This window comes from Aulonocara stuartgranti (assembly GCF_965226115.1).
Source record: "Aulonocara stuartgranti genome assembly, chromosome: 1".
Lineage (NCBI taxonomy): Eukaryota > Metazoa > Chordata > Actinopteri > Cichliformes > Cichlidae > Aulonocara > Aulonocara stuartgranti.
In genome coordinates this window covers 29,241,988-29,265,360 of record NC_138939.1, presented here as the reverse complement: position 1 = coordinate 29,265,360, position 23,373 = coordinate 29,241,988, and the positions used below count along the sequence as shown (strand labels likewise).

General features: G+C 39.1%; 1 protein-coding gene across 3 annotated transcripts in view; it reads right to left on the bottom strand.

Annotated features, from left to right (window-relative positions):
* The window catches only part of map2k5 (mitogen-activated protein kinase kinase 5), an 82,696-nt gene that overhangs the window by 15,110 nt on the left and 44,213 nt on the right, over nucleotides 1–23,373 (bottom strand). For 2 of the 3 annotated variants that reach the window (XM_082531531.1, XM_082531532.1), the window contains exons 14-22: nucleotides 20,518–20,566; nucleotides 20,335–20,408; nucleotides 19,333–19,383; nucleotides 19,154–19,225; nucleotides 17,895–17,924; nucleotides 12,974–13,000; nucleotides 12,593–12,625; nucleotides 4,290–4,351; nucleotides 3,305–3,350 (exon numbers count right to left, since the gene is read on the bottom strand). In XM_082531531.1, coding sequence (XP_082387657.1) covers nucleotides 3,305–3,350; nucleotides 4,290–4,351; nucleotides 12,593–12,625; nucleotides 12,974–13,000; nucleotides 17,895–17,924; nucleotides 19,154–19,225; nucleotides 19,333–19,383; nucleotides 20,335–20,408; nucleotides 20,518–20,566 — 444 coding nt within the window. The remainder of the gene's footprint in view (nucleotides 1–3,304; nucleotides 3,351–4,289; nucleotides 4,352–12,592; nucleotides 12,626–12,973; nucleotides 13,001–17,894; nucleotides 17,925–19,153; nucleotides 19,226–19,332; nucleotides 19,384–20,334; nucleotides 20,409–20,517; nucleotides 20,567–23,373) is intronic. The other variant, XM_082531533.1, reaches the window with a different exon arrangement.

The following is a 23,373-nucleotide window of genomic DNA, read 5'->3' as shown; positions in this document are numbered from 1 at the left end:
ACTTCTGTTCCCATTAGCTTCTGTTAACTTCGCCTTTTGTCTTTGGTAGTGTAATCAAAACACTGCGCTTCCTTTGGTCACGTTGGGATCATAGCATGAACCATTTAAAAAGCTTTTTTCTTACACTGTGCAATGATAAAGCTGCCTAATAGAAGAAGACAGTTTCATGCGCAAAGCGTCAAGTATATAACAGACATAACCCGAGCTTCAGGGATGTAACCTACGAGCAGGCACACAATCAAACGGCAGCCTTTTTAAGAACATCTAATAGGATAAAATCCCAGTGACAATAATGTCAGTAAAAGCTACACCAGTGATTAGAGAAACCACATGCTGAAACCTGATGAGCAAACTGGAGCTACTATGTCACTTTGTATGGTCACAAAACATTATTTGTTCAGTGTCTACACTATTGTGTGCATTTCCTGCATTACCTTCCACAGATAAGAAGTGAGAGTAAATAGTGGAGCAGAGAAAAGAGAAAGGGGGGACCGATGGCTGGGTGCATTAACATACAGATAGAATAGGCAAAGAGTTTTAATGCACTCAGGAGGCTTGGGGAATGGAGAGGCAGCATGAGAGATGGGGAGGAAAAAGGGACTAAAGAAGAGAAAAGAGAAAGACAATCAGCAGGCTGGTGTCACAAAGGCAGGCAACCATGACCTTATATCTCAGTTCATCATGGGCACAGAAAGAAGGCCTACAGGAGGACAAAATATAGGTAAAGGAAAGATGAGTGGGATGGAGCGAGACAAATATAGAAAACGGAGAACTGTGAAAATTTGAAAAAGAGCACAAGGATCACAGTATGAATATGAAAGAAGTGGGGCACAGTAGGAATATAGGAGGAGTGACAAAAAAGAAACACTGATGGGAAAAGGGATGAAAGTGAGTTACAACCACCACCTCCAAAAAAAAACACAGGATGGGGAAAAAAAGTGACCGAGAAAGGAAATCATAAAATAGAAAAATGTGTTATTGCTGAAAAGCAAAATATTAAAAAGAAAAAACTGAAATTAAAAATCAGAAAAGCACTTCAACCTCACGGGTGGAGAGAATCTCGTTAAACTAGGAAACAAATAATATTTTTCTTAAAGACACGCCGCATGTATAAATACACGACTGAACAAAGAGCCGTTTAGTTTTTCCTCTAAACAGTAAAGAATACAGACACAGGGCATCTTCCTTGGAGCTCCAGTTCATTCTTAATGGCCCAAATCAAACCCCCCCTCACCAAGCAAAACATTATTATACTTTGACTAGTTTAATTATTACACAGAAAAATACAACAGGTAAACTGAGGTAAACTGAAAATATTAAAAAGGAAAATATACAAAGGAACTGGCTCTTTAATTCCAGCATTGTGTTGCTATTGCTACACTTATCCACTTAATGACTGAGCCAGCAAGAGACAGTTTCACTAACAGCTACTGAGGGTGTACTCATAGAGAGCGATGGGCGCCTTGCAGCGTCTCCGAGCACGACTGACCCGCCTCCCCGCTCCACTGCTAGCCTGTGCTCACGCTGTCCGACAATTGAAAGGCACGCTTGGAAAACATGACTCAATTAATCGCACCTGGGCAAGACACAGCGATCACACTAGTCAAATTAACTACACTTTGACAGTCAAACCTGCGACTACACCTTCAGTAGGCGTCTTTTTATCAAAGATTAACGGACGCCCTGTAGCGAATGAAAACCGAGTGTTCAGCCAGGCAGGTTGTAAAGTAACGTAAAGGTAATGTCTGACAAGAATCTGATATTTAATGCAACCCCTGTCAGAAAACCACAAAGACTGTAAAATACTTATAATCTTCCTTATGTGAATGAGAAATGACATATCAAAGGATGAGCCAACTATGCATTCAGGTAAAGAGAAAAAATAAATCAAAAACATACAAATACATCTGCCTTTGCGCCAGAAAAACCATAAAAGTTTGGTTCACATAACAAAATGTTCTGAGCAGAAGATCACAAAAACATCAAGTTGAGCTTCATTTTTGGATGGAAGCATGAAGTCCCTGTACAGCCAACACTTCCCAATATTCCTTCTTTCTAGTGTGAGACTGAGAACATGCAATCTGTTAGCAGCTCTGCATTTACCCTCTCCAGCTCACCATCCCCACAACACAAACCTTTAGGCCTCACCTCTCTCGGGACATAACTGTCAGTGTCCTTGATCCGAGCACACAGAAAACCCCGAGTGTTAAAACTCTTAAAAGGCAGTCTTTACAAACTGACAGTTTTGTGTGCTGATGCTAGAACTAAAGACAATCGTCAGGTTCACAAATGGAAGGAGCCATTTGACTTGGCTTGTATGCCTGTCCCTTATTTATATACTACAGCAGGGTCACTGCCCTTTCAGCATTAAATTTAAATGCCATTAACTAATTTGTTGCTGCTGTTATTCACCGCCAAGCTTGATTCCTGGATTATGTCAATTATTTCTAAAAGAATTCAAGAAATTTCAACATTTTAGAGTAAAAATATTAGCTACAATGTGCCAAAGGCAAGTTAAGCAGCCAGAAAAAAAGTTACCTTTACCTACTCCCTTATTCATAAGTGGGTAGCTCAAAGTCTTCAATTTAGCACATTTTCATGCCGGATGCCTGCCTTATGAAACCCCAACGGGATCTGTGTCCTAATGTAGCCTGAATGAGCAGCGATAATATTGCAGAAAATGGTAAGTGTACATGTAGATGACTGAAAGAAAAATTTAATTTATAAAAACATGTGAAACTGACCAAGTGATTTGTTTTTAATTTTGGAAAATGGTTGAGCTGATAATTCTACAAGGTGTTGGAGTCCTAATGATTTATGCGCGCGCACACACACACGCACGCACACTTAGTTTCTTTTGTCAGCTGGTCAAATTTAAAACTTGATTTTGAACCTGAATGATGTGACTCTTGAACAACAGCCTGATTTATTCATGCTGACTCCAGTGGAGTGAAATGAATGAATTATTCCTGGAGTGAAATGAATGAATTATTCCTGGAGTAGGTCTCAATCCTTCCTCAAGGTTTCTGGCTGACCTCTTTCTGACACTGTTTATCCGAAGCAAAAAGTTCATTACTGCCGTTTCCACACATCAATGCCAAGTTGGAGGGTCCTTCACCTGAAACACCTCAATCACTGCGGAAAATACAACTGCATATTCCAAAAGCTACAAAGATAATAAAATTATCTTTAATTGAATTTTTATTGGAATGCATGAATATGATCATTCTCTGTACACATTTATTCAAAACCTATATTTTTGAAGTCCTTGGAAGTGTTCAATAGGAGGTTTGGTTTAATTTACCATGAGGTTATTGGGTGCAGGTCGCTCCTTGGGGTTCCGCCTCATGCTGAAAAGAGAAATACAACAGCTTAAAGCCAGACACTATTAAAACTGAGTTTCTAAGTGCCCAAGAGATGGTTTTTAGTTCTAACTTACAATTCATGCCTAATTTTATTTATAAACGAATATTAAAAAAGGAGGAAGGCTTGAAACTAAACTCTTCGCTCTACAGAAATTAAAAGCAAGAGTTTAATTCCCTTACAACCCAGTACATTTCTTTCAGACAGATATGGGGAGTATTGTGTGTTTTTTTGCAAGCGTCCTTCATACTGTGAGGTGTGCAGTCAGGTAACTTGTTAAAGCATCGCTTTGAAAGCATTATGAACATCCAGGAACAGATTGGGAGAGGATAGTACCACCACTGAACGCAGGCAGGGCGGAGTACCTCGGTCCTGAGAGAGAAATGCCCTGTTTAAGTAAATGCAACACCCATCGGGGACAAACAGCAGCTGGTATAATCAGCTTGTGAGTGCTGAACACACACATATACACATGTGGTTAGGGTGTGTATGTAGATGTTTGTCTAACTGTAAAGGTTACAAGAGGCAAATTAATCACAAGCAAATGCAGGGTAAACGTTTTCTGTGTCCTCACGCATTAGATAAATCAATCACTCCTCATAAATAAAGAAAAGCTTTCTATTCAAACACACAGGAGAACAGAGCTAATAGCTATTTCAACCACAACGCATTAACACTAATGCAGTTTATTTCCATTACGCTATTATACCATTATACTTCATATTCATCTACAGTAATCTGAATGAAACAAAAAGTCCTTCGATATTTGACCACGACAAACATTTAAAGATCGTACAAACCAAATTTACAAATTAAAGGACTACACAGTCAATAGCTGTTGAATACACATAAAGTTTCTCTTTTATTTAAATAATTAATCTAGTGCTTCAATTTCTATAAACGGGTCATTTAAACAAATAACTCACCATTGAGTGATGAAGTGAACAAACTTTTCGCTAAACTGGCTGACAGGAAGAACTGGAGGATCCTGTAAAAAGAGGAGGACAGTTTTTGACCTACTGGAGAAAAAAAAACCGAACATTTACCTCACATCAGCAGGGATACATTAAAACTAAGATGAGGGTTGTCATAGTCAAGGTTGGCTGAAATTACTAAAGCAAGAAAAAACTGACCAAATTTAAGGCTGGAGATGAAAGTTGAAAATTGTCAAAGGAAATTTTTAAAATCCTGAAATGTGACTTGTGTTATGACTGACGATTACACATCAACCAAGTGATGACACGTACCCACAGAAACATTGGCTAGATTAAAGTTTTGTTTTGTGAGGTTATTTTTTTTCATTTTTGAAATATGTAAAAAACAGTAATCAAACTCGGGGTGATGATGTCACACTGCTCTGTATTTATTACCAAACTTTTACTGGCAAGCCCCCGACCTCAGAAGGTTCGTGCCCTACACTTCACAATGTTTTAAACATTTGTGACGTTAAAAGACAATCCAAGTTGAATTGAACTTAAATAAAAACTATATACAATAGCATCAGGAAACTGAACTTTGGTTCAACTCAACACATATTTTACACTTTGATGACGTGCCCCATTTTTTGAAAAGCACTGCTGACACAGAGATCAACCTTGATTTTATTGTGCTATTGTTATTCTCTAACAATGTGCGACGCAGAAAATATTCACACACTTAATGCTTGCAGTCTGAGTTTAGAAATAAGATTGGATTTTTTTTTTCTATTTCTCTCCTGAAATTCTGGCGAGGGGACTAGTTACGGTCTAAGGTTTTAGCAGAAATGTTTTGTCTACCAGAACAAAAACACACAACACAGAGAAAAAAAAGAAATAATTTGACCGTGTCCGGCATATATAGCATAACCAACAACAGCATAACAACCCTAAATCTGCCACGTGGGCGAAAGTGCTGGTGCTGCTAGAAAAAGGTTTCCACACGCTTTCGTCTCAAAGATGCTCGAGCTCAGCCTTCCCCAACCTTTTTTGCGGCATGGACCGGTGTATGTCCGACAATATTTTCAGACAATATTTTATTACCTGAAGGTGTCACGGATAAATACAACAAAATAAAACCGGTACCGGTACCAAAAAAAGAAGATTTATTCATAACACACGGGAAAAGACCCAGGGAGACCGAGTTAACGATAAAAACGTTAAAAAGTAACATTAAAAAAACCGTAAAAACAATAAATTTCACACCCGAGCCTCAACTCTTGCGGCCCGGAACCAAATGGGTCCGTGGCCCGGGGGTTGGGCACCGCTGCTCTAGCTGAATGAGATCAAGTCATCATACTTAGGACTACAAGATTATTGAGATTGTTTGTCATCATTATTCACTGATTTTAGTACCAAAAATGTTTTCGTGCAGATTCATGTTAACACAACACTGCTTTCAAAACAAATCAGATCCTATTCATGAACCTAAACTCAGGGCTTCTCTTCAACAGAAAATAAAAGATCTAATTAAAAAAAAAAACTATTACCAAAAAGTAATTAAAAATTAAATCAACATGGCACTGCTGCATTCATGAATAAGGTCTGCCAGATATTTTTCACCTAAGTGCATCTCCTAGAAGCAAAATATAAATTCTTTCACGCCATTCACTGCGTCTGCATGATGGAGGTGACACTTGATGCCGCTTCATTTCTCCTGTGGCTCGTTGCATTTACTGCAGGTTTTGAGAGGATAACGTGTCTCTTGTCCAGTAAATTGGCCCTTTTTCTGCTTTGAGGGACAAGCTCTTCTGCTGGGCCAAACATCTGAAAGTAGTTGTACATCTGTGTTTAATGCAATGCTACTCATCCAGACTAGTCTGGGAAACTTTAAGCTGCACAGTGCAAGGACCAGCTGTGATTGGCAGGCACATGGTCAGGTGTCGATGCAGGGAGCGCTTATTAGATGCCAACATCCCTGGATCATGTTCTTTAATTGTAAGCAGTCCAGCAGAGAAAGAGGTGGAATAAGACAAGATTTGGATGTCAATGAAAAGATCATCAGACCAAAGGGAAAAACCTTTAAAGGAAACAGCTGTATATTTGGTGTGGAGCCCTCAGCACAACGCACACAACTAATTAAGAGTCACCTTTTGAAAACGAGTGCTCTTAACAGGACAGAAATTCTGTTTGATGGTTACTAAAACAACCAAATGATGCAAAGCAAAAACTTTTTCTACTTTTTATTTTCCTTGTGCCTGCCAGGTGAACAGCTGTGGAGGTACCTGGTGGCACACAGTATGTTTAAAGTCAGCCTGGTGGGGAAAATGGACTATTTAAACCCACTTTAAAGTATAAGAGTAAAAGGAGTGTGTTACGGTGCTGATAGAATACAAAAATGTTATTATATTTTATTATATTAGCAGATATCTAAAGGTGCACACAGACACAAAGATGTTATGGTAACGAAGCTCTTTGAAGCTACCAGGATGAATGTTAAATTTGTAGCATTCAATTTATGTAGGAGAAATATCTGAAAGATTATTCAGTATTTTTGACATTGTGGTTTTTTGCACTCCTTTACTTTAGAGAAAGTGTACACAAATCTTTTGTGCAGTTCACCTCACTTTTATCATTGCAGGTTTTTGTTCCAGGGAAATATGTAACTTAAAAGATAAATAAGAAGCTAAAATAAAGACAAATAGAAAAAAAGTGGCCAAGTAGTCCCTGAACTCATTTTACTTTGTTCTTAAATACAAAATATGAATGTGGATTTTGTTGTATAGACCTGGGAAGTGTTATTATTGCTATTTAATAAAAAAAAAAACCACTCTGGTTATTACTCATGTCATCTAACATCTTTGAATCTTTTAACTTCAAACATTTTCTAAAACTTCTTTTGATGTTTTGACATCCCTTTTAATTTAATTCTTAGATATTAAACACACCTTTGAAAGCAGTAAGCTCCAAGGCTGGAAAATGGAACAAACACATAAGTGTCCTAAACTGCAGCTGTTACAAAACTGAATCAGTCCACACAGGCTGATAAAACAGTCGTCTTTAAAGCAGCCTGGTCTCTATAGCCAAGTTACCTCTTCATCACAACTGTATAGTGGTGATTTCTTTTTTCTCAATAACTCACATGTTTGATCAAGGACTAAAGTTAGGAGAACACCACTTTCACTGACAGGTGGATGATGACACAAAGTCAGCAGAGATGAAGCCTCTTCAAGGTGCGTGTGGCGTTTTTCGTTACTTGGGAGTATTTTAATGGTGCTATCTGGGAAATATTATGGCTTGCTGTGTGGGTTTCGGAGGTGAAACTAGTAGTGCACGAATAATTAGCAAATATGTGTGTTTGTGCATTGCAGCCGATAGATGCAGTTTCCTAACTAAACCTGATCAAGCTTGAAAAAAAGCAACACAGTGGTGAGAAAAATGCTAAGCCTAAGGCTACAAAACAAAACTTAACAAACCAATAGGTCACGTAAGGTGGCTACATTAGTCTTTAATAAAGAGTCTGAGCTTTATTTACCCATTTTTCAAACATATCATTTCCTATGAATCTTTTACCTACACTGAGATAATCAATAGCAAAAGCAAAGACATGCTTTAGGATTAGTATAAGGATGCATTTAAGATCGAGTTAACGTTATGTTAATGTTACAGGGTGTCAAAAACTTTGAAGTCATCTAAGTGTGTATCCCTCTGTGTGTGTGTCTGAGTGTGTCAGGCCCGCTGCCTGTTGTCAATCGAAGTTCTATGAACCGTGTCATGTAGAACAGCTGTGCCCGACTGACCCTCCATTACAGCCCTTCACCTCATTACTCCATCCACTTTCCCACTCTTGCTTTATCCCTGCCTTTGGCTGCTGGCACGAAAACCTCCCAACACAGTATATTATTATTTTTACACATGAAATACTTGGAGGAAAAGTCTAAACCACTTTACAGCAGCAACCTTACTAAATTAACATCTGTATTTACTTTGTTTCCAACAATACCAGCAAGCAGTTGTTGTATATACATTTGGAAGATGCTGTTATCTGTAACTCTAAAATTTTACATACACAAAATGTGTTGTGCTTGGATATAATAAGATCGGTAGATGCCGCAGGTGTAGGTCAAGTTTTAAAAACATGTAGTGCGGCGTCATACAGAGATGATGCAAAGAGGTCTTAAAAAATGAAATAAAGCAACTACTCAGATATGCACAAAACTCATACAGCCCAGGTTCAAGACCACGCATTCATTCAAATGCAAAGAATTAAACCTCTTTACATCCGAGACCCTGCTGTGCCATTAAAAACACCTCTGGGCAGTGTTCGCCATTCCTTAATGCTCTGATCGGCAGGCTCCCGCAAAGCATGATGCATGAACCCATTTAAATTAACAAAGGAATGGATTCCTTCTAATCTCAGTGCACTTCACAGTTCTGCCGCTGCTTGGATGAGCAATATATCATAGCGCACACACAAAAACACACGTGCACAAACAAATGCCCTTAAGCACGAAAACCCACAAACGTTAGTATACACTGTTTACAGAGACAGAGCACCAAATAATTTGCTATCGCTATATTTTGGTGTACACACAAACACAAAGCAACAATCAATTAGGTGCACCGCACACATAAAGTCTTGACTATACAACTAATGTATGTGTCATGTAGGCTAAATCTGATGCAAAATTCCTGTCTGCACTTTTCAAACAAATCTGCATGCAGATATAAACATGCACATTTATGCATGTATTCATGTTTCCACCTGAGAGGAACACTGCTGCAGCTTTGATGTGGCAGCAGGCGATGGCACAAAAGACAGGCAGGCTGATGAAAGTGGCTAGTCTGCGTGAATTAGTCCTCTGGTTGTCAATGTGCACCACTAGGAGACAGAACACACACTACGAGGGTACAAGGGTACAAGTAAATATACATGTCATTGCCATGAAGCAATTATTAGGCAAAATTAGATCAGTAATTACAGGCTTGAAAATAAAGTGGGAGTTCTTTATTAGTGGAGCCACTTGCTATTCAACAAACAGAGGAGAGAGGCGCATTAATGAGGGAGGACAGCTTACAGATGGTGGAAACAACTGCAGAGAACTTCTAATTCAAGACCCTGCCTGAGCAGGGTGAGCATGCCGTTTCTCTAGCATGCACTCATAACAAGGATTTCCAAAGATGCAAGTACGATGCATTTAAGTGGAGGACTGGCATGTTAAAATAAAAATTAAGGGAACACTTAAAACACATGTTCTAGCAGAATATCTTTACTAACATGCATTGTGCAATCCGATCAGCATGAAGTGATGAAACATCAGTGGAAAACAAAATCATCACAGCTCTGAGGGCTGGATTCAGAAATCAGATCAAACATCAAAGTTAAGATTTTTCAAGTGTTCCTTTGATTCCTCTTTGAGCAGTATACACGTATATAGAACCACTCTTCAGGATCAATATGAATTATACCCAATTTTATAATTTACTTATACTGGTATTTATACTTTTGCTGATGATCGGAAAGGTTTGTATTTATGGCATGAATGCAGCATAGATTCAGTGCAGAAGTGCAAATGCCCCTTTAAGTGTCTTACATACAAATGTGTCATTTTGAGAGTGAACACAAACAGTCCTTAGAAAGAGATATTCAGTGTGTTACTAATGAGATTCAGCCTCGAGTGTTTTATAGCTGTTGGGTTATGGAAAATTTTGCCGTTTTCCAAATATTGACCAAAATCAACCAAATTTTTTTTTTAAAGCATTAAAACAACCTTATAAATAAAATCAAGATAAAGTGGAGGTGATGTAATGTTACGTTAGGCAAGTCAAAAATGTGTTTTCTCTAATGCTGGCAAATTAACTGTGTAAGCTGTCAACAACGACTACATGTTCTTTGTTCATGAATGTCAAAACCATTTTCTTGTCTAAATAAATAAACTCCTTTACTTGAGCTGAAACCACAGTTCTTACTACCTCTACTATTCTGTGTAAGTAAATCCTTCTTTCAGCTGCTCCCTTATTCAGACAGCAGATTTATGATCTGGAAAATGTTTATGCCGCATGCTACTTCCTCACGCAACCTTCTCAGAGATTTGCATCTCCTCCTGGGGAGCAAATCTTTTGTGTGTTGGATAAATGTGTAAACCACCACACTACAGAATCAGCGGTAATCAGCAATTTGAATTTTGATCATTTGTTTATTTGGCCTATATGTTGAGGGCATACCTCAATTTAGGTTCAAAATGAAAGAAATGGAAGCCAAACCACACACATTTGTACCTAATATTAAAAGCTCCACTCACAAGAGCACATTCATTCAGCCAATAAAGCAACTTTCAATTTCCCAGTGGGTTAAGTCACATACAATATCCAAAAAAGGTTCACATGTACAGTACAGTATATAGTAATGAGCAATATTTACAAAATGCCAGGGAGTCAGGTGTAATTTATCACACCTGCCATAGTGTTGAGTCAGGTGTGTCTAAACTAATTAAAAATACCTTTGTATTAGAGTAGCTGCTCCATGTGACGTGTCCCAGCCCAGTTATTTGGGTTTAAACAAAAATAAAAAAGGGTTTATACAAGTTATGCCAGACTCTGAACATCCAAGTGGGAATTTATGCTTCAGTGGGAGATCTACACTGTAGGTAAACCGTAACCGCGAATAGCTCTAAAACTCTACAACGTAACCTACAGTGTAACCTGATGTGCACCTGGCCTGTTCACAACCGTCGAGTCCTCTCCCCTGTTCATTTCTGGTGAGTTTTTTGGCAGTTTTTGAACAGGACAGGGAGAGAATTACAATCATTGCCTCAATATAAGAAACAATAATGATAGTAACAACATAAGCACTCAAAAAAAATCTGTAAATTCCTGGAGGGAGAGGGAGCTGAAACTATCTGAATGTACAAACTTGATGCATAAATGTGTTTTCCTTTGGAAAAAAAAGAAAAAAGAAAACAACAAAGAGCGAGGACCCCGGAGGGAAGAAAGTCGAGGCATTTCATTTGTTTCTATCGGCTGGCACTGCATGTAAAACACATAATTAACACATAATGCACCACATACAGCCATAAACGCTGGCAACAATGTCAGCCACTTTACGTAGCTTATGTCATCGGCTCTGCCGAGACTCAATGCACAAGTCTAAATCGGCCGTAAGTGGGAACAGATAGATTTCATCAATGCAGCGTCAACTGTCCAGAGAGAGGTTATCCTCTTGTCTCTTCCTCCAAAGCACTGCACTAGCTGGGACGGTACGGCACGGACAACAATGAGAGCTCTCTTGCCTCAAGGGGGAGACGAGAAAGGGCACAGAAAAATAGTTTGAGTGATGGCTACGTCTAGCTGACTAATGAACAGTTCAGCCCAGGTCAATCCATTACAACCGAAAGCATTTAATTATTAATTACGGCCAATCTATAGGCAGTTAAGGACAAGTGACATTGTATGTTTAATGTGCGATATAGCTGGTGATGGGGGCATTGCAGGAATGCTTTATGCTGTGTAGCCATTTTGACTGTTCAGCAAAGAAGCCAGCTTAAAAGAAGAAGAGGGGAGGGGAGATTATTATTCCTGCTTATGATGTAAATGCACACAGAGTGAGCTTCTATATAATGCATATTTTTGTGCACAGCAGCATCTCAATGTATCAAGAAACTGTTCAAGATTGACTTGAACAAGGTTTGGTTTCACTATGATATTTTGTCCAAGCTTGCATTTTGTATTAGAAAATGGAAAGTCTTAGAGCATAAAGAAATTAGATGAGAACGGGTACCTGAACGCTGTCACTGAGGAGATTGATCCGTTGGCTTAAATAAATTCTTATAAAGTCATTATTATGTCTTTTTCATCTTTGACATCCTTTTGCTTCTACGCAAATTACAAAATTAAATAAAACTTTATTGGATGGCTAATCAGTCGCTGTGGTCTGCAGTGTGCGCGCATCATTATCAGTCCTATGAGTCTTTGGTTTGATGCTCCTGTGAGTCTTCTCTGACTTTTTTTTTTAAGACACAATAATAAAACCCAGTGCAGTAAGGAGAGAAAGCCTGGTTAAACACATTTTTGCATACACTAGTACACAGAATTGAGAGCTGCGCTTTGTGTGTACGTGTTACTCATGACAGGTCCAACCTCTACAGTAATGTGCATGTGCATATGTGTATTGCCTGAGGCAGTCGCGTAGGGTGAAGGGTTGAGTGAATGGGGAGCAAAGCCGCCTGAGTGGTTTGCTTCATTAGGAAACAAAATATAAGCTTTCCGGGCCATTAGGGCTGACTTTAGATGCAAAAGCACATAAGACGACGACTCACCTCATCAACAATGCATTGCAGTAACTGGAGAGGCTGGAAAAGGAGAAGCACAGGGAGAAAAAAACATGTTAGCTTACATGGAATTTCTTGGCAATGGAGAAAATCAATAGTGTGATATTAAAAAAAAAAAAAAGTATCTACCTAGATTAATCAAATTCAGTGAGCTCAGGCAAACCACCATTCAGCTTCTGAATGTTTTTATTATTCCATAATGGCACCTAATGTAATACTAGCAGTTTAAGCATGATCCAATATTTTTCTGCAAAAATGGAATTTGATGGGCTTTTTTTTATTATTATTTCAAATGAGAGAGTCAACCAAGAGTAACAGACTTCAGAGTTGTAGACCTCTAGCTTCTTATTCCACTGCAATAAAACTTACCATTAAAGATCCTTGGTTTTTCTGAATCTGTAGGGTGAGAGAGGGAGAGAGAGAGAGAGAGAGAGAGACTAGGCAATATGTAATTAGCGTGTCATAATCAAGACGATGCACTTGGACACATTATGATCACTGGGAGAAAATTATTGCTTTCCTGTTGGCAATTTGTGAGTATGTGTTAACACCATTTACATAATGAAAACACACAAATGTTAATGGCCTCGCTCTCATTTGAGGAGAATGGGGGTAAAAGATCCACTAATGCTAATTTTCAGAGCTGCACTTCATTCCTGCCCTCCAGGTGATCGAGATGTGCTGGGATGCAAAGTGACTGTCGCAAACAGTGTTGAGGTTTTAGAAGAGCGTGCTCGCTGTGGCGGTTTCCCAGGTGACACTCCGACACTGAACGAGCTAAACACACGATGACAACAACAAGGCGGATCTTGAAAAGGAGGAAAAAAAACACAAATCCAATTTTTTGACTTACTAACACGCCACCTCATTTGATCGGGATCAAAAATAAAGAAACTTTTCTTCAAAATAAAAGCCTTCGTCTTAAAATGTACGACACTGCAGTAACAAAACTCTAGACAGGATTTAGTTTTTTTATTTAAACACCCCCCGAGGCTGAATTCATGAGGAAACCCATGCTTTTATTTCTAAAGATCTAAATTTATAACTTCATCACACAGACTAAATGATACAAGGCTCAAAAACTAGGCTCAGCTAAATGTCTAACAATGTTTGGTGAATAAATTGCTCATTTCTCCAGGCCTTCTGACAGTGCATTAGAGCACTTATTGATCCACTCGATTAAATACAGGTTTTTACACTCTGTAAATACCAAGAGACTCCTAAACTGCCTCTATATCCAGTTTTGCCTGATTCAGACACATTAAAGGCAACTATGGAAAACTAATTTGTTCAGAAATAATTACTAGAACAAAATTGCGTGCTGCTCCAGGAGTTGGAATTGGATAGTGGGAGACCAACTTATTCAAGCATAAATGAGCGCATGTTCCTCTTGTACCGTGTGGCTTGACCACACATCAAAAAAAAGATTTTTTATTTTAAAATACCTCCCTGTTATTCCCCATGAAGTGAACCTTTGGATGGGCCGCATTTCTCAATGAATTTCATCATGAAATGAGTCGAATCTTCTCCTAAGTCATAAACACAATCTGACTAAACTACTAGCGGAAGATGTAAATGAATCTCTGTGCCGGTGACTCATAGTGAATTAATACGAGACTGGATGTGTGTATCCCACCCTAAAAATAAAAATAATAATAAAAAGATAAAATAGAACCCATAAAAAGAATAATCAAAAAGCTAGATCCCAAAGGCATAAAAAAAATGCATGTTTGCTTAAGTGTGCACAGAAATAAACTCTCTTGGTAAGCAGCGTGACACAGACCAGTGACCTGCCTGGGGTGTACCCCACCTTTTACCCAATGACAGCTGGGATAGACTCCAGCCACCCCATGACCCTGAACTAGATAAACAGAAGAAAATAGATGGACTCAGACTTTTATTTGTATGTTAGCTATGAACAAACACCTGTATTGTGTATGTAAGTGCATAAAGCTGTCTCTGTGTGTGTGTATGCAAATGTAGCTGTGTAGGAAATAAACACCAGCTTCTCGCGTCTTTGAGGTGGAGAGCCCACTCAAGTTTTTGAGCTTCTCTCATTACTTCAAACCATCACAGTCTGCTCAGCATGAAAAGAAGAAGTCACAAAATCAATTTTTAGATGTCAAATGATTTCTGTCCCTTTCAAGAGCCGCTCAATAAACACGTCTAAAAGATCAGATGGCTTTTCCCCTCTTGAAAGAAGACATTTCTTCAAGGGTAATGAATCTAAAAAACTCTCTTTTAGATAGATAATAAAAGAAAAAAAGACATCACTTTCAAAAACTGACAGGCATGTTTTCATTATGATTAAGGGCCCAAATGAAGATATGCTTATATATATATATGTATATATATATATATATATATATATATATATATATAAAAATGAGAGGTCTGCACCTCTGTTTTCGTAGCTGTTAGGTCAACAACAAGCATGCTGTTGCATTAGCTTGAGATGCGTTTCCCTGAAAATGAAGGCTATGAAACATCATGCAATGAAAGCAGCTCATCTCTGATCTCCTTCAGCTGCCAGCCTTTCATCCTTAGCCACAGGAATACTGCTCAAATTAGATTCTCTAAGTGTTAAATTTAGATTTGCAACGTGATTGATTAAAGGAAGCGCTATCAAGTCAAGACAACAGATCATTAAAATCAGTTTTCGGCTGCACAGATGAGCCAAAATGAGTTGTAAGCGAAACGTCCAAAAATGTGCAAGCGACAATAATTAGCACTGCAATAAACAAAAGGTCCTGTAATATGTTAAGACTTCACATATTGATTACTTATCTATTGAAACAAAATGTTAACTAGCTTGCTGACGGAGGACACGTGATCGAACAAAGTATGCAGCAGTTTGGATTTGTTGTAGCGAGCTAAAAAATTACAGCAAACATTGTTTACAACACACACTACACTGTGGGAACAGATACCATTTCCTCTCCGTTTCATTTCAGAGTGAAAAAACAAAGCAACAAAAGGAAAGCATCTATATTCTCTGATGGATGCGCTGACGTGTAATGAAAGTTCCTGAAACAGACACACTAAAGATTGACACGGCATTTCATCCACAAATCCATTCAAATTTGAGGGGGGGAGAAAAAAAAACATGACAAAATGAAGAGAAACAAAAGCAAGCATAAAGCAAGCAAAAAAGACAACAAATCAATCAGATACAATACTGCTGGCGGCTGTATACACATCACATCAGGTCTGGTGTCTTCAAAGACTTTCAGAGCGAGCCGTGCAAAACTCCATTAACTCCTGACAAAGAATGCAAATGAATCCCGACATGTGGTGAAGTGGAATTAAAGAGACAATCTCTAATCATGACAAACATGAGGTGATGACTCCACTGTGCATGCATACACAATCACACAACAATGAATGGAGGATAATCCATTAACTAAACAACGTCCGACAAATAAAAGCAAGTGGAACGCGCACACGCTCCCTTCCTTTAGTTCCTTCAAATCTAAACGCCACACCGCTTTAATAAGTCATCCAGCATTTTTCACTAAGTAAAAATTCAGACGCCACAGATTTTCTTCTAATTTTTCCTCCCTCTTTTAATCTTCTACAACTTCTTTCTGAGCCTGTGCTAAAATGTTCTCTGTGAAGTGTAGCAGGGGGTTTTGCACAGACAGCTGTGCCAGCGTCTGCAAAAATGACAGCTTAGGCCCGAGGACTTTGGCAGGCTGCGCCTGACGAGCTGGATCCGAGCGCTCTCGCCACACTGCTCTGCTACAGCCTGCAGGTGAACTGTCTGCAGTGCCATATGGAGTTAGGGGAAAATTAACACCGAGATGAGGAAAGCTGCGTGATGGTAGAGAGCCTTACCAAAAACAGAGAGGTGTTTTTATTTTGTCCACCCCTTTTATATCTACGAGGGAGGACTAAAGTGCCTCTCGTACATTAGCGATTAACATGATAATGACGGAATCAAATGAAGAGAGGAGAGCGCGCAAATCAGACACACCCAAGGCTACAGGCGCACAGATCGATCACTGTATGACATTTACGTTACTACACGATCTACACCTTTGCTTTCCTGCACTTGCTTTTCATCGTACTTAAGAATTAACGATCGACGCCAAAAACAAGTCAAGAGCTACATCGCGACTCTAATCAGTCTCGCAGACAGATGTTTACTGTGAAAGCACAAAAAGAGGTGCTGAATAAATTCCTGTCAAAACACATGACAAATGGCTTTTACTGGAGAACATCATTAAACAGAGGCAATGGACATTATCAGCCAAAAGACCAATGGCATACAAGAGCACATTTTCATGCATACATCCTGAGATTTTTAAGCCTTATAAAAGCTGTCCGGCTCGTTCATTTATTGAATGTCTGCTCTCCTCGGGAAGGATAACTGGCGTTCCTGAAAATAATCAGTAACTCGCCAATCCATGGGCAGATGGTGCAGCAGTTACCAAACAGTCTGCCTTTTAAATCACTTATTTTCAAGCGCGTTTTGACTAACAGAGCAGTCCAACTGTTGCACACAACAAACCATTAAAAAAATAAAATAACTGATTCACCGTGTAAGACTTTTTGTCAAATGCACTGACGGGCAGAAATGGAAAATCCCAGCTCATCTATAAATAACTAATACTCTCACACAATCAGTCTAACTTCAGAAACAAATTTTCCTAAATAAGACCTGCCCCTTCAAATTTTGTAAAGGTGGACAGCCAGGAGGTAACCTGAGGTAACCAGATTGAGATTGCTCAGCTAGGGATTAGTGAGATAAACCCATCTTAAAAGGGCTAATTAAGACTTGATGGGATTGGGAAGCCACTTCTATAGCAATTACATTTGAGCAGGATTTTAACTTAGTGTAATGAGGGGAAAAAAATAAGCCCAAAAAGCAGTTCATACACTTGAAACTGTAAATCAAAAACTGATCTAGATGAATTGATAACAAGAGGAAATCAGTTTCCCGGGGGTTATGATTCCAGTTTTCTCCTATAAATAGAAAACTACAATTAAAAAAATAAAGAGAAAATTATCCAGCAGTTTAGAATTGGGTGGGAGAAGCTGGCCAACAAAAAGCCTAATCAACACAGTGCTGAGCGGTCTTCAGGTTGTTTGCAATTTTTCTTTGTTTCTTATTTTGTCTTAACATACTAAATTATTTCAAGAAGAGAAACTGTTATCTATCAAGAAAACTATTACAAGAATAAACATCCAACAGGAACTCCTTCCAGAAAAATTATTTGAAGCAGATCAAAACTCCCAGCATTTATTCATCAGTGCCATAATCCATTAAAAAAAAAAAAGCCCTTACCTGTGGATACGGGAACATGCCAAGCGCCAGCTGTATAGACAAGATGATAACAATTAATTCTCAAGTATATCTGACAATAAACAAATTTAGTTTTATCCATCCATCTAAGAAGTCCTGCGTGAGAGTCTCAGATTAAAATGCAACCAAAAACACACAGCAATACTTTTTCTGACAAATGAAACTTCACAAAGGTAAAACTTCCTGTATGACCACAGGACTGCATTCAGATAGACTGTAAAGGGCAATGATAGGGTATCCATCATTATGTGTTACTGTACAAACACCTTGCCATCAGCAGTGTCTTAATAGCATAAAATCTCAAGTGTAGACAAGGAAGCAAAATGCAGCTGAAGCTACTCGAGCGTGCAGAACTTGAGACTTTCAGTCTTTGAGGTAAGCTTAGTGCCCACCTGCTGATAACACTTCCTCATCAAACAACATCAGCCATTAGTTAATAACCCCCCCACACGCACAATTACCACCTGCAGAGAACAGAATAGAGGGATAAAGAGAAGGGGGACACCATTGGAGGGCAGTTGCGTATAATATGTGTGTGTGTTGTTTTCACTGGGGTGTTGGGTGTCAGCTCTCCCTGACATTTTGCAATTCACTTGGGGGTGGACATTTTTCATCTTGGTCAAGGGCAGCTTATTGGCAACATTACTTTATTAAATTGTCAAAATGCTCAGCTCTTTCCTTCAACATAAACAGACTAACTAGTAAAGATGGGAGCAGGACTGCAACCCAATTCATTTGGCTTAATGTGCACGCCCACAGCTAGAAACAAAGAGACCAGACTCTTATAAAACGACTATATGTCTTAATCACGCAAACTTACGTCAATAAGTTTGACATCACTGCAAACTCCATTATAGTTATAATTGTAATGATATCAAATTTATTGACCAACAAAGGTGAGGCAGAAGCCACAATCGTTTATTATAGTGCTGAAGGAGAGCTGGAGACAGAAACAGATGGAGAATCAATAATGTCAGCAGGAGGACAAAAGACCGGGGAGGTGGATGCTGAAATTAAAATGTTATTTGAACACACACTGTCAGTTAAGCACTTTATCGATGCTATGTGGAGAGAAGAACAGTGACACTGATAAACCTCCACACACAATGAGCAACAGACAAGACTTAACACATGCGATACCACCCATTACATTTTAATTACACTGCAGCTAAATCTGCCATTAAATGGACCGCTCATGTAACAGTTAAGTGTATCATAAAGTCACTTAAAAACTGTTATACCTCCATGAAAGAGATGCCCGCACTCCAGACATCTGCATGGATCCCATACTGTTCTCCTGATATCCTTTCCGGCTATGAAGCAAAAACAAACAAGTGTAAAAACAAAGTCAGAGACCAACGTATAACTGCATTAAAACAAATTCAAAAGTATCAGAGAATAAAATCAAGTGGTGTCTCACCGCCATGTATGCATTAGTTCCCACGTATGTTTTGGCGATGGAATTCACCAGCTGCAAATAAAACAGCATTTAAGTGAGTAAACGTTAAAAAGTATTAAAATGATCACAGCATAAATAACTTGATATAACTAAGGTCATGTCAAGGAATAAAGAAAAACAAGGGGGATTAAGTTTCTTTACGTAAACCTACTGACATGTCAGGTCGATATCTTGGGCTGCACTAAACCATCGCACAAAGGAACAGGAGTGAGACAAGGAGACATTAGTGAGTTTGTGCATGTGGACACAATGGCACATGCCATCAATGACAGGACTGTGATAATGAGTGTCTGTTCCCTTATGGCTGTTTTTCTCTCTCCTTTTTTTGTGAGCATGCCCTCTGGAGCGTGAAAGAGTGAGGAAGCATGTACATGAGTGGAAAAGACTTTAACAGAAAAATATAGTTAAAAAGACAAGTCAGTGAGGGTGTAAATTCACCTTGGAGTTGAGCAAGGAAGTGGAGGTTAAAAATGAATAACAATTTACCACAGAAGCGATGTGTGTTAAAAAAGCAGACCTCGGGTTGATGTTTTGGGGAGCGGTGAAGGTCTGTCCCTGATGATTACACTACAAAACGCACACTGATGCACACACAGACTTGCACACACGCACTCCATTGTCCGTCACCCACGCTTTCCCCCAATCTACTGAATACATATCAATGAGGCTTGGCGTTGTGTGTGTGTGGGTCATAATTATAACAAGTGATTTTTCTGAGAGGCTGCAGAACAATGGAGGTGGGGGGTTAATGTGAGAGGAAGACCCCTGGGACAGCGCTGATGTCTTGAGTTGGAAAATGAATGTGGTGATTGACAAGCTGACCATATGCACGCGCACACAGACACGCCGAGAGCACAGGACTGAGGTTTTTGAAGCCACAGACAACTGTTCTTTTTCTTCTCTCCTCTATCTCCCATTCTCTTTTCCTCTCTCACTCATGCTCGCACAAACAAATCAGTGTACCTGTGTGCTGACACCAAAGTCACAGAGCTTGACTCGTCCTCGGGTGTTCACCAGCATATTGGAAGGCTTGACATCTGTGGAGACAAACTGCTTCATAGAACTGCAACATCAGCACACCGCGGCTTGTCTTTATCAACCCTGCTCTTTTTTAATAACACGGAGGCCGTGCACTACCTTACTCACCTCTGTGAAGTATCTTCAGGCTCCACAGATACGTCAGGCCTTTGACTACCTAGAGACACAAGCGGCAGAGAACAACTATCAATTCTGACAGCATGAGGCGTGTAACCAGCACACCCTGGTGAATAACAACTACTTCACATTAACTCAGGTTTATCGCCACCTCTGTTTTGAAAGAGTTCAGTTATAAAGTGACACATTTTAAAGAACAAAATTTAGCAGCAGGTGAACAGGCTCCAGGATCCCAGCATGCGGCATGATGGAAGGACTCCTTCAGAGTAACTGTCGCTGTATAATAAAGTGGTGATTACAGGAGATTCAACTAAGACCAGCTTGCACAATCTGTCACGTTTGTACCAGACTAACCTCAAGGAGTAGTATGGCGTGATGGTATTAGCCAAACAACTTGTGAATTACATCATTTTAAAGACAAGTATGGAGTTGCTGCCTTGTTTCAGTGAATATTAGTTCCCATATTTAAGTAACAGAGCATTTAAATTATAGACCTGCAGGTGAATAAGGCAGTGAAATATCTGTCTCCCTAGTCTATGGGCTTTTAGATCTGTAAAACGGCTTAAAAGCGTGTTGCTCAAAGGCTCATTGAGTGCTTTCAGTCCATTCCTATGAGTGAATGGGACGAGAGCCGTGGTTTCACTTTTCACAGAATTCGTCAAATAATTAAACTGTGAGGAACAGAGCTGCCCAAAAGTACTTATCTACTTCTGCTTCGGCTTGATTCTTGTGACAGAGTCACTATCATGACTCATCCAGTGACATCACTTCCTGGAAGTCTGTTGATATCACATTTTTGGCTAGACTCGGCTCGCTTGCAACCCCAGCCAACTTTGTACTTTAAAAACGAGCACCTAATGAAAAACCCTAAAAACCAAGTAGAATCCAGTAGAGTCGAGCTGAGTAGATGCAAGTGGAAAAGAGGTTTCGGAGAGTTCAGGCTGTGGTTAAGAGTAAAGGTGTTCACACAAAATACTGACTTTTAACTCTTTCTAATTTTACAAACTCCAGTTTATGCTTGCACACATTTCAATAAACTGTTATTTCCCAATACACAGAGAAATGGGAGAAGACTTCTGCACAATACTGTAGGCAAGTTCTACAGTCTATCCCAACAACAATGTTAAGCTATGAAGTCATTTGAGGAAACATGGACATCAAATTGGCTAAAATTATGAGGTGCATTCGAGTAAAATGTCTACAAGTCTCTGGTGACAAACGGAGAATCAGGAAGCAACCAACAGGAAGTGAATACGGACACAAGAAACTCTTTCTGAACAAGCTGACTTTCTCTCTAGAGAAAAGAGAAAATAACTGAAGAATTAGGAAGGAGGCAGTTTAGGGCACCTAGAAAAGTAAGAAGTAAGTATTAAAGTCATTTGCAAACGTGTAATGTTGCTTTGTGGTGGTTTCTTCATTTACGGGGTGTGACAGCAGATTTTAGCTTCAAGGCTCCCGTCATCCAGCACTCGTGCAAAACAACCTCTGTGATAAATTAAGAAATCACAAAAGCTCTCTGAAGTCCTGCTGCTTTGAAAGGTTGTGGTGCAAGCGCAACAACTGGCGTCTGCAGCTCCACTCGCACCCTCTTGGGTGCTTTTCCTTCTGTGATAATTAACAACTGTGACAGTGGAAAGGAAGGAAAGCTGTGAATTAGAATTAACACTGACTAAATAGCTGTCATTGTTTGATTACGGACAAAGTTAAAGGAGAGAGACAGAAAAGAGGAGGTGGAGACAGGAGAAGGGTAATGAGTGTGGAACAGAGGCATGCATTAATCAACATCAAGGCCAAATACGATCAGAATGTGAGTTTTAACTGAGAGGAGAACATGAGGGAGAAATGGGCACGGGGCGAGTACGAGGAAAACAACACTCACTTTGTCCATCATTCACCTAATAAGGGCTAATTGAAAAATTCACACCTGTGGTTCTCCTGTCTTTATTTCTTTAATACATTAAATGAGTTTTTGTCTCAGGTCTGTTTTGTTTGCAGCAAACAAATAACAGGTCACACTGAAACTGTGACTGCCACGCACGCATGGGCAATTAAATTCAAGAGGTAAAACCACCGACTAGAAAAGGGAATCGAGAGCCAGGTGGGACTGAGAAACAGTTACAAAATGTCCAATTCATTGTAACGGTAAGCCTCCAAGCTTTTAGCGATGGTTTCATGTTTACAAGCAGAATTTTATATTATTTATTCATTTGGCATTGATATAAAAATGTTATCAATACCCAATCCTGATGAATGACGATGATCCCAGACATCAACAGTGGTCAGAAAACCATTTTTTTTAAACATTTTTTCATAATAATGCATTAAAATAATATGAATATTTAATTATACTGAGTGACATCACTTAAGTTTCATGCTCTGGTACGCATGCACAAACAAGTTCATGTTTGATCTCTATGCAATATCTACCTTAAGTGCAAAATACAATAGTTAAAATACCTCTATAATATCCATCTATTCAACTGCCTACCTGAGCCATTAAAGCTGCAATCCGTAGCATTATTATCTATTTATTTATTATTTCTATTGATGATAGTACAGAGAATATTTTTATTACTCTTTTATTTGAAAAGTATGATTATTTATGTTTGTCTGTCTGTATACACCAACATCAGCAGTGCCTCCAATTTTGTTGTTTATTTGTGCTTACAATGATAATAAAGCTTATCTTAACCTTTTAGCAGTTATATGAATGGGGATGTAGAAAGCAGCTAGAGCTAGGCAAATGCTACAATTTGTCAGTAGTCTATATCTGCTGACAAATTAGTAACCAAGGGTTTCCTGCTGTTATAGTCTGCCCATGGAGGAAGTGGGACCACTGTTGTATTT